This window comes from Mesoplodon bidens (genome assembly GCF_964165515.1).
Source record: "Mesoplodon bidens genome assembly, chromosome: 13".
In the NCBI taxonomy this organism is placed as follows: domain Eukaryota; kingdom Metazoa; phylum Chordata; class Mammalia; order Artiodactyla; family Ziphiidae; genus Mesoplodon; species Mesoplodon bidens.
Window position 1 is genome coordinate 10,139,751 of NC_138169.1, and position 12,294 is coordinate 10,152,044.

The window sequence follows — 12,294 nt, forward strand, 5'->3', positions numbered from 1 at the left end:
GAAGGTTGTTCATTTCTGATTTGCCAAGTTCTCCATATTCTACTGGCTGACTGTTTAAATCACTTTCTCAGCCCTTCTGATGAGGACAACTTCACTGCGCAAGCAGGGAGCGGGGAGTTGCTTCAGTGCTTTTTCTTACATGGTGGATCCTTAACAAGTCACATTTATGACAGTTTCCAAAAATAAAACAACCTCAGCTCGGTGTAGGGCCTGGAAAAAAGTCTCAGGTGTAGAAATTGACTGCTTTTAGTTTGCAAAAGAATTGTATGCCTGGGTCTTCTCCTAACCCAAGCTTCCAAATTCAGAGAATTTTCCCTATTCTGTATCTGGTTCAGCTACTTTTTCTTAGATTATTCAGGTACAAGCTCCCAAGCAAATATCAACCAGAGAGACACAGATTTCACACGGGGCAGAATCATTTCAGAGTTGGTTATTTTAATGCAATTTCCTTGTTCAAGGTAGTATGGATACGTTAAGTGGTTCATTTCCATCCTGTAGGAAACACTAACAGCTTCTACCTTATGTAATTTTGTCAAATTCAAACATAACTCGTTGACCGGTTTAATAAAACATTTTCTTTACATAGCTTGACAAGACTTTTTTCTGGAACATTTTTTCAAACCTTCAAGTAGTTTGGAAACATTTGCCTATTTGCTCATTCCTCTAGGCACAGGCTTTCAGAGCATTTATCCCACCTATACTGAAAATCTCTGTTCTCCCAGCTGGTGGTACGGCTGCTTGTTGGAGGTGATCAGAGAGAAATGAGCAAGCAAGCTTTGTCAACTACTTCTAATTCTCTTAATTAGTATGCTGCGATCCACCCCAGCTTCTGCAAGGTCAGACATGCAAGACAAGTACTTGGCCAAAAAAAGCAGGATTCTAACTAGTGTAAAAATAGATTTTAAATAAAATAGAATCTCTATAGGAAAGAGAATTAAGTTAGCTTCCCATTCCCACTCTTGCTTTAGGATATATGTATATATAAGTGCAAGGGGGACTTATGGAGTTGGTTTGCCCTAAGAAAAAATTGAGAATGTCTGAGTACATTCATGTTGCAAAGTTACAGGGAAGGTTCTTTGGGAAATGCTGCGGCACATCCCACAGAAGTGGATGGTGATTAGCGAGACAGTTGGTGTGCGAACAAATAACGTGCAAGATGTTTAGGTCAAAGAGGATGAGGCCTAATCGTAGGCTAAGAACCAATTCTGAAGTGTGATCATTTGAAAACCTTGGCTAATTATAAACACAGGAAAGAAAACCCCATCATTTAACACTATGTCTTGTTAACCTACCTAGCTACCTCTTTTGGAAGCAAAATTCCAACACGGGTCTTACTTTAATTTTGCTTAATTACCACACATTACGAATTTTATTTTGACATTTCTGTTTCTAGAAAAAGTACACAGTCCCTCTGTTGGCCCACACAAGCATTACATGACTGTTTTAAAGGGGCCTCTGTTAAAATTCTAATTTTTGGATTTAGCAGCAGCCTTTTGGATATACCTTGAAGGCATAATTGAAAACCTGCCCAAGCTCCCTTTAGCCGCAACCTGAACACGCAGCCCCATCTCTTGTAAAAAACACTCAGAAAATACTGATCCCAGCAAAACACAGCCAGCCAGGCAGAGGCCTCACTCTGCCTTTTCACATGGATGATAAATCTGCCTGCTTATTCTTGCTGGATGCTAGGAAATCCATTCTGAGATTTGAGTCTCAGAGCAAACATTTAGCCTCCTTCTCTGAGGTACATAATGAGCTGTGGAGGCATCAAAAATAAACAAAGTGGGGACATCACCATTTTTCCTACACTGGGTCCACTCAGTCTGCTCGGGGCTGTTTGTTTTTCCTGGCTAGGCCTGGAGCAAGAGGAGATGGCTGCTGGTGACAAGCCAGTGCCAGGTTTACAGACCCAGCCTCTTTTCATGTAACATTTGACCAATTATTCAATTCCCTGGAGGCAGGGAGGGATGCCAATGCTAATGCTAGGGAATTTTCATAAATCCTCAGTGGCCGTGGAGAACCTCTCTCTCAAGCAGCTGCGATGACCTCAGGCAGGTCTGGTGCTCTAAGGATAGTTAGTTACCTTTGAGGGGACACAAAAAAATTCGACCTCTTAAAGTGACTCCAGAACTGAACGTCTAATACACCAACTCAATAAATACAACAGAAAAATGCACAGCAGAGTTGGGGCATCTATCAAGTAGGAAGGCAAAATGGTCATTAGAACGTCTGAGGTCAGTGAACTATTATGGTTGAAAAAAGCAGCCACCTTTGAAAACACTGCCCGTTTCCCTCAGCTCTACTAGCTGTCAGCCCTCTAACGTTCGTTACACCACACGCTAGCAAATGAAAGATCCAAACAACTGCGGCTTGATCCTCACTTATACTTATTCAGGGTCCACCCTCACATTTAGCTGAAGGCCCCAGCACACCCTTGCTGTGCCAGGGAAAACAGCCTCAAGGACATGTGTTTCTCTGAAGGTCACTTGCCCCTCTTGCTGCGGCCCTTCCTGGAGGACAGCTTCCCGCTGCCACCCGAAGACGGGGGGCTTGAGGCCGAGGCCATGGCAATGTTGATCTGTCCCTCCTGGATTTCCTGCCGGGTCTCAGCGGGCAGGTGGCTGATCTTCTGCTGCGTCTCCAGGTAGAACATGACGTCCCGCAGCTGCTCCTGGATCTCAGTGATCTGCAGGTCCTTCTGGTCGCAGGTCTCCTTTAACACCCTCTCCTCTTCCTTCAGCTTGTTCTGCAGGAGGACTTGGTTGGCTCGCAAACACTTGTTCATTTCCTGCTCCTCTTTGAGCTCTGTGGTGAGTTTGGCCACTTTCGTGTTTAGCTGAGTGCACCTTTTACAAAACAAAGGAAGACAAAGCGCGTTTTGCATTTGCTGACACAGTCCCCTTTCTGCTCTGGGATTGAACAGAGGAGCCATGACCTCAGAAGCCATTTAGGGCAGACCCCTCCCTCCCATGGCCAGGGGGACTGGTTTGCTGCCATTGCAACAGCTACCTAAAACAAGAATCTTGCTCTAGTTAACTCAAGTGTAGCCTCAGGACAATTTTTTTTTTTTTTTAAAGGATCAGAAAATTTTCAATAGCAGAAACTATTCTGTGATTCGTGGTAAAATTTCTACTGCTTCTCTGTTTTGTTTACATGGGTGGCTTAAGAGATGACAGCTGTGATAAAGAAGTTATGAAGAAAAGTGACATTCTTAAAGAGTCAAGTACTCTGATCTCACTGCATTTGCTGGAGAAGAGTTTTCAAGAATAGGGAGTGCCTTACTGATGCTCAATCTTACTCACAAGAATGACAAAACACCACTTGAGATACCATTTTTACGTATCAGAATGCCAAAGAGCTCAGATGTGGGAAAAGGGGGTACTCCCACATGCTGGTACTAGAGTGTGAACTGGCACAAACTCCTTGGAAGTCAACTTGACACCATCTATGAAAATCAAACTTTCACCTGGCCTTTCACATAGCTATTCTACTTCCAGGAATTTATCCTATAAAGTAAATATACTCAGAACTGCACTAAATGACAAATGCAGAAAGATGCTTATTGCAACATTGTTCACAGTAGTGTGAGACTTGAAACAACTTATATGTCCTTCAAGGAGAACTGGTTAAAATTATTATGGGACCTTCATATGATGTTACAAAGATCAGAATAGATCTAGATGTGCCGGTACAAAAAAAACAAAAACCAAAAAACTCCAAGACAGAATATTTTACCAAATAGAATACCTAATATTATTCAAGTTTTGTAGAACAAAGATGTATATGAGAGGTTTACACAGGTACAGCAAAAGACCTAGAACAACAAATATTCACTGGTACCATTAATAATGGTTACCTCTAGATAGCAGGATTTGGGGGTGAAAGAAAACTTCCAGTTTTAACTGTTAAATTCTTTGGAACAGTTCACTTTGTTAGGGTGCTGAATGTATAGGAGAAGTTTTGATTTGCGTTTCTATTAATGTAGTGTTGTTTTCACAGCAGTTAAAAAACACCTTTGCTGAAGAGTTTCTTTTGGGGTGATGAAAAATTCTGGAACCATACAGTGGTCATAGCTGCACAACACTGTGAGCTGCATACTTAAAACGGCAGAATCTACATTACACAGATTTTACCCCCCAATCCCCCCACACAAATGACTAAAAATATTCAACTATTTGCAATGAGGGAAAACAGGTGAAAGGTATACGGGAATTCTTTGCACTATCTTTGCAACCTTTTTGTAAAACTAAATTTATCCCAAGATTAAAAAAAAAAAAACACAAAACATCTTAAGGGACAATTATCCCCCTTAAATTTATTTTTTATCCATTTGTCTGGAGTAAAAAAATCCAATTATTTTTGTGAGTATAACTTAAACTAGAAAGGTACTTTCAATCAGTAGCAATTATCTTCCCAAATAACAGCAGTAGAGTCTGTTCTTGCCATGTTGTTGATGAGTTTTTGCTCCTTATTCAACATCTTTGGCCTGTAATTCCCGACCAAGGCCAGAACATATGCCATCTTCAGCTTAAACGTAAATCTCTTTCCTAACTGCCATTTCTCAGCCACCATGGCTCAGAGACGCTCTGGGCACAAGGAAGTTGCTTTCTACAGGCCAAAATGGAAGATACTTGCATGTAGCATGAGCACAGACATCAGGAGAGAGTCCTGCATTCCACATGGCATCCATCTGGCATGAAACACTGAATTTTTTAGTAAACAGGAAGTCACAGTAGGTTTGCTCCATATATGGGGAGAGCCCCGAAAACTTGGTGATACACACTTGACAATGAGAGTGTGTCCAAGGGTATAAAGGAGGTTATGTTTATGGAACCTGTTAGAATAAAAAAGCTAATGAAAAGAACAGGCCAGTTATACCTACTTTCTTTCCACAGACTGCTTTTCTTTCAGGAGATCATTTAGTCTGTGCTCCAAATTATCACATTTCTCAATTGTTTCTTTAAATTTGGTCTTCATGTTGTTAATCTGAAAGAGCAAACAGAGATCAGTTTCACTTCACAAAGACAAAGCTGTGTGGCCTTTGGGGCTAATGTCACAATTTTTTTTTTCCAATTACCTGTCTTTAACTTTGACAAACCAAACTTGGAAAAGGTGAGACCATTATCTGAAAGAATTTCTGCAATAGGAATAAAAATTTTGAGAAATCCTTTTTTTCTTACCATTTCTCTAAACCAGGATGAAGAGGGTCAAGAGCTACTGAATGTTGAGTGAAACTGCCAGAAGGTACAGAAAGAGCTGCAGGCTGTAGAGCATGAGATGATTTATCAGAGGCCAGACCAGAACCTCCCATTCTTTTTTTTTAACTTGAAGTGTAGCTGATGATATTGTGTAATATTGTGTTAGTTTCAGGTGTACAGCAAAGTGATTCATATATATATATTTCAGATTATTTCCATTATAGGTTATTACAAGACATCAAGTATTGTTCCCTGTGTTATACAGTAAATCCTTGTTGCTTTCTATTTCATATATAGTAGTATGTTAATTTCATACTGCCCTTCCTTTCCCCTTTGCTAAACATAAGTTTGTTTTCTATGTCTGTGAGTCTGTTTCTGTTTTGTAAATAGATTCATTTGTATTAGTTTTTAGATTTGGATATAAGTGGTATCATATAATATTTGTCTTTCTGTCTGACTTACTTCATTTAGTTTGATAATCTCTAGGTCCATCCATGTTGCTGCAAATGGCATTATTTCATTCTTTTTTTATGGCTGAGTAATATTCCATTGCATATATATACCACATCTTCTTTACCCATTTATCTGTGGATGGACATTTAGGTTTCTTCCATGTCTTAGCTGTTGTAAACAGTGCTGCTATGCACTGGGGTGCATTTTTCTTTTCAAATTAGTTTTTGTCTTTTCTGAATATATGCCAAGGAGTGGGATTGCAGGATCATATGGCAGTTCTGTTTTTAGTTTTTTTAAGGAACCTCCATACTGTCTTCCATAGTGACTGCACCAATTTAGATTCCCATCAACAGTGTAGGAGGGCAGAATCTCCAATTCTTAACTGACCACTGTTTTTTAACTCTTGAGATCATATTCTAAAAGTTACACTTGACCCTTGAACAATGTGGGGTCTCGACCCTCCTTGAAGTCGAAAATCTAAGTATAACTTTATTGTTGACCCTCCGTATCCATGGTTCTGCATCTGTGGATTCAACCATTTGCAGATCCTGCAGTACTGTAGCAGGTATCCACTGAAAACAATCCACATATAAGTGGATCTGTGCAGTTCAAATCCATGCTTTTAAGTGACAATTGTATTATCCAAATAATCTGAAGTTACTTGTAACAGGTGATTCTGTTTGGTGCTTTTTTCCATCCAAATTCACCATTAATTTTCTCATGTACTATGAAGCCATATGCAACATAAGCAGTTCTTATTTTGAGTTTATATAAAGGCAATCTATAGAGAGAATTCAAATTACATTGTCTTAAAAACTTAAGAGAAATTAAAAATTCTGGTGTATTATGTGTCAGATGGCAGCAATCCTAGCAAAGAGTCTGTGGAAGTCTAGTTATGTAGACACTGGATTCACACAGGTGTTAAGATCTACAGACTTGGGAAACACCTCAACTCCACTTCTCTAAAGACACGGGAAGACAGGTGGATCATGAGGTAATAATAATAGGAACAGAAGTGACTGAGAATTTAAATCCTATGGCCCAGGCCCTGGCTAGGTGTTTTATAGGCAGTATCTCATTTATTCTTTATAACAAGCCTATGACTTAGGTATGTAAACTTTTTACAGAAACTGAGGCTTAGAGAAAGGTGAGGCAATACACTCCAAGGTCACCCAGCTCGAGTGACATGGGTCCAAGACTGGACCCCCAAGTCTGGGTCCAAAGCCAAGTTCTAAAAGACTCTCTGCACTATATGGGAGGCCAAAGCTCTATAACAAAGGAAAACTGACCTCTTGGCAAGATTTAAACTCTTAGCAGAGATCCATGATGCATGCAACATCCATCACGCCAGAAAAAGGGCCACTACTTTTAACGCTTTCTTTTTAAACATTTGCTATGGCTCGCCTAGCAGGTCTCTAACAGCACTGCTCCCTCTTTTTTTAAATAAGAAATTAACTGTTTTGTAGAAATTAACTTTAGAGCCAACATCATTAAGTTGGAGGAACATGCAATTAAAGAGAGATTTCTAAAAGTTCCTCTATGTCATAAAAATAAAAAAATAGCTTTCAGGACTTCCCTGGTGGCGCAGTGGTTGAGAGTCCGCCTGCTGATGCAGGGGACGCGAGTTCGTGCCCCGGTCCAGGAAGATCCCACATGCCGCGGAGCGGCTGGGCCCGTGAGCCATGGCCGTTGAGCCTGCGCATCTGGAGCCTGTGCTCCGCAACGGGAGAGGCCACAAAAATGAGAGGCCCACATACCGCAGAAAAAAAGAAAAATAGCTTTCAAATTGCTCTCATTCTATTTGGTATTAATTTTCTCCTCAATATTGTTTTAAAATAAGACCACTAGATCCTTCTGACATTTTCTCTTAAACTGACTCCTATCAGTTTAGGGAAATTGGAAAGGACAGAAATGACCATCAAAAGGAACCAAACTGTCTGTTTTGGTCACTAAAGACAATAAGCTAAACACATTTAAATCAAGATGAAAAATATCTAGTAACCTCAAAAAGGTTTCTAATATTGCTAGAGACAAATATTACAATGGCTTAAATTAGTGTTTGTTTTTTTTAAATTTATTTATTTTTTATTTATTTTTATTTTTGGCTGCACTGGGTCTTCATTGCTGTGTGCGGGCTTTCTCTAGTTGCGGCGAGCGGGGGCTACTCTTCGTTGCAGTGCGTGGGCTTCTCATTGCGGTGGCTTCTCTTGTTGCAGAGCATGGGCTCTAGGAACGCAGGCTTCAGTAGTTGTGGCACACAGGCTCAGCAGTTGTGGCTTGCAGGCTCTAGAGCGCAGGCTCAGCAGTTGTGGTGCACAAGCTTAGTTGCTCCGCAGTATGTGGGATCTTCTTGGACCAGGGCTTGAACCCGTGTCCCCAGCATTGGCAGGTGGGTTCTCAACCACTGCGCCACCAGGGAAGCCCTAAATTAGTGGTTTTAAAAGCACTTCTGACCATTAGCCCTCAGTAAGAAACACTTAGTACACACACACACACACACCCTGATACAAAAGTTTCACAAAACAATATTAAATGTGATACACTCTGACATCTACCCTATGCTGTCTAATAAAAATGCCAGTTGTGGCCACCAAACTCAGTTCACAATCCACACCTGGAGAAAGAGCAATTTCCATATGGAGCTGGAGGTTTAAAAAGAAAAGAGGTATATTTAGGGGAATGCACCTGTACTGATGGCCTACTCTATGCTCTTATACATGGCCCCACTAAAACTATGAACCTTCAAGTGGGTATGAGCTTCATTTTCCAGAACAGACTCTGCTCACATACTACAGCAATTGTACTACCTAAGGCTTCGGGGGACTGGAATAGTATTAGAATTGAAGTCCACAGTGAATTTCAATCTGCAGCTCCGCTCCTCCCCCACATTACCTTTTTATGAGGCCCATGACCAAGAATCTCTGCCAGTGAAATGCACGGTTACTGTTTCTCCCTGCATGTGCTCTACTGCTGGAGGTGCCAACGGACAGAGGACTGGTCAAAAGGAGGACAGCAGCAGGAACAAAAGGCTTGCATCACCAATTAACTTATGGATAAGTGACATTTTTTACTAGAAAACAAAATATCCTTTTCGAGCTTTTTATTTAGGGCTGCCCTTGCCTCTATCTTACCCCTACCTAAAAGTAGACACAAGTTTCACATTTTTAGCTTCCCTGCCCCTTGACTTGCTTTCCATGGGCATGTGTTAGGTAATGCAGTTAATCCTAAAGAATCTTAAACGGCAGAGGGAATCCTGAGCTTAGCTCGCAAGGGTCTGCACAAAGCACTTTAGGTGGTCACGCTGGTAAAGCCCGTAGAAAAACCCACTAGTAAGGCTGCATGGAGTTGCCAGTGCTCATCCCTGCGAGCCCCAAACTTGACACCAAGTGGCAGCGACCTCTGCTCTGCCTTGTGAGTGCCATCAGATGCACCTCCTTCCCACGTGGACTCCAATCAAGCCCTATTCAGAACAGTATGTCAAGTGACCTGAAGCCCCTCTGGAAAGGCACTTCCATTGCTTAGAAGGTTCCTGTAAGAATTTCATCATGAACTTTTCACCAAAGATCATTTTAAAGCTGGTGTTAAGCCTTAATGAAAAAAACCTGATTTCTCCTCATTTGTAGGCATACTCAGAAACTTGGGCCCATGGGCCTGGCATAAAGTGAAAGCTTGGCCCTGCCTGCTAAGCTCCACGATAACACCAGCTACCACTGAGGTGAGCCCCAAACCCGGCTCTGCAGTCCCCCCATCTGAGGGTGCAGTTGCTGGTGAGGATTCGCAAAGTTATTAAAATAATCACTTTAAAAATAATCATTTAAAAAAATTTAAAAGCCTTTACTTAATACTAAGGGAATCACTGAATTACGAACATTGTCTCTAGGTCCTGATAATGGTTCCCAGAGCCCTAGTTATACACGAACACTCAGGCGCTCACTGGTTTTCAAAGTCCCTGGTCTGGAACCCTCAGGGTTCCTTGTACATGCTGGAGCCAAAGGGCACACCAAGCAGGTGGAGCTCTGGGCCACTCTGGGCCGGGTTTCCACCAAAATCACATCACTTTTCTCTTCTATCCATCCGAGTAGTGAATGGCCTTTTCTTTAAAGCATTATTTTGTTAAATTTTCAAGACTACTGCCCTAGACCAATAAGGTGCCATGGTGACCACTTCAGCATCTCTGCCTAATTTTATTCCCTTCAGTTTCAAAGCACAATCTTGTTGCCTCAGGAGCCCATATTCAGCTCCCCAAAGCAGCTGTTCCCAAGTTGACAAACCAGCTGGCTGACTGAAAGTACAAACCCTCATGCACATACTTCTATTTTTTAAATGGAATTACACAAGGAACTAGAAAACCTGATTGAAGTTAACAAACAACATCCCAGCCCCAAAATACCAAGGCTTTAAGCCCAAGGTTTCTTTTGTTTCAGGTATGTAGCAGGTATTTCATTTCTTCCTTAACTTAGTATAGTATAGGGCTCAGTACAAAATAAAATTGTGTGTAGGGCTCAGCACGCAATAAAATCTTCTTTATTTACTGATCCTAGGTGAGAATATATGTCTGCTTCCCTTCTCCTTTTAAATTATGCTTAGTTGATTACATGTGCAATAGCGTATTTCTGTCTCTTCCTTTTCCTCTTTTTGACTAACTTCATTCTCACTGTGGTCTACAATTTCTTGTTCCCTGATATGACCTTCTGGGACTAAGTCTCTAGCATAATGACAAGTCAGGTGTTTACTACCTCTCCCTGGAAACTTGATGTAGAGTTAGGTTACTGGGGTGAGCCAGCTGATTCCAAATCTTTTCTTTTTCCTACCCCTTACTAGCCCCCAGCTTTGTTGAGATTTAACTGACATGTAACAAAGGTTTCTTTTTAGAGGTAAACCAGTTCTCTACCTACAGATGAGACTGAGAAGGCAGACTCTGAGATCCCTTTTTCCCCTTCCTTCTCCCCCCAACATCAGGCTGTCCTGGCATGTGGCATTTCAGCAGTCACCAGACCAGAAACTTACTTCCTCTGCTGTGTCCTTCTCTATCCGAACTATCTTGTTTTCCCAGTAGATTCGTTGAGACTCCAGCTGGCTTGTTAGTAAATATGAATACTACAAAAACAGAGAATGAACACCAAAACATAAGTCACAGTTGTCAGTCTCTGAAATTCAATTAAAACCTGACTTTTAATGACCTGCAGAAGATTAAGAGGAACATACAGAATGTATATTACACCTTGGTTCCACTCTCCTCAATAAACTAGGGGAACACAGAGATGACAATTACACTTTGGTCCTCTGGGGGCTTACAATCTATAGGGACAAACAGAGAAACGTACAATTTAAAAAACCCTTAGGTTTCTGTTTAAGCTGACTTCAAGAAGAACTACATGGTTTTAAATCAAAGTGTAACTCAGATCAGCTCATCCATCTGCCCCCTCCAGGAAGCTGTCCCTGTCACTCCCAGCCCTGGGTTAATTGCCTCTCTTGGCTCCCACAACACTGTGCCTATCATTAACAGCACTTATGACATTAGCACTTAATCACCGGTTTGCCTGCCTCTCTCCTTGACTGGACTGAACTCTCTGAAAGCAAGGATTATATCTTTATTTTTGTACCCCCAGTGCCTGGCACATTCTGGATGTCAAGAAATGTTTGCTGCCTGAGTGCATGAATGAATGAACAGTGCTGTGTAACTACAGAGGAAGGATAGGTGGCTTATGACGGTAGGATCCGGTAGGACTTCTGAGAGAAGGTGAGATTTGAGGGGACTCTTGACAGACAGACAGGAGGAGGAGACAGATTCCAGAGAACTAACAAGATGTGAGCTGCAGATGTTTAGAATTGCTTCAGAGATGAAGTGAGACCAGTGAGGCTGGGGTGTAGGGTATGGAGAGATGGGACCTATGGAAGGCTCTGGGGTATGATATCGAGAAGTAAGAGCCAAGGAGTGGCAAGACCACATCTGCATTCTGGAAAGACACTTCCAGAAGACCGGAAGGGATCTGATCATGTTTGCAGGCCAGAGAAGAGCATGAAAGAGCAACAGAAAGAAAGGACAACTGGAAGAATGTATGTGTGTGTGTCACTAGAATGTATGCTCCATGAGGGCAGGGAGTCTATTTAATGCTGAGTTCCCAGCACATGGAAGAGTGGCTAACAGATGGCAACCCTCAATAAGTATTCACTGAATGAACATCCTTAATTTGGAAGAGTTACTAAAAACTTAACATTAAAAATCTGAATTTTGGGGGGGAACTTCCCTGGTGGTCCCGTGGTTAAGAATCCGCCTCCCAATGCAGGGGACGCGGGTTCGATGCCTGGTCAGGGAACTAAGATCCCACATGCTGCGGGGCAACTAAACCCACAAGTGCTGCAACTACTGAGCCCGCGCACTCTGGAGCCCAAGCACCACAACTGGAGAGAAGCCCTCGCACCGCAACGAAAGATCCTGCATGCCACAACTGAGACCCGATACAGCCAAAAATAAAAATAAATATATAAATATTAAAAAAAAAAAGATTTGAATTTTTTTCACATCAATACGATTTATTAATGGTAACATCAGCTCTATTTTAGGCCATTCCACTGACCTTAAAAGTCTAGAGATAAGCAAGTTTTCAAATGTCCACTTCCTCCCAAGGTTAAGGTATTTGTT

General features: G+C 41.7%; 1 protein-coding gene across 2 annotated transcripts in view; it reads right to left on the reverse strand.

The window, feature by feature from the left end:
- Positions 1 to 221: 221 nt before the first annotated feature.
- BRAP (BRCA1 associated protein) overlaps positions 222 to 12,294 on the reverse strand; it is a 31,554-nt gene continuing 19,481 nt past the window's right edge. The window contains exons 10-12 of one of the 2 annotated variants that reach the window (XM_081251968.1): positions 10,659 to 10,748; positions 4,883 to 4,986; positions 222 to 2,846 (exon numbers count right to left, since the gene is read on the reverse strand). In XM_081251968.1, coding sequence (XP_081108094.1) covers positions 2,483 to 2,846; positions 4,883 to 4,986; positions 10,659 to 10,748 — 558 coding nt within the window. In that variant the 3' untranslated portion in view covers positions 222 to 2,482. Of the gene's footprint in view, positions 2,847 to 4,882; positions 4,987 to 8,098; positions 8,294 to 10,658; positions 10,749 to 12,294 lie in introns of those variants that run through there. The other variant, XM_081251969.1, reaches the window with a different exon arrangement.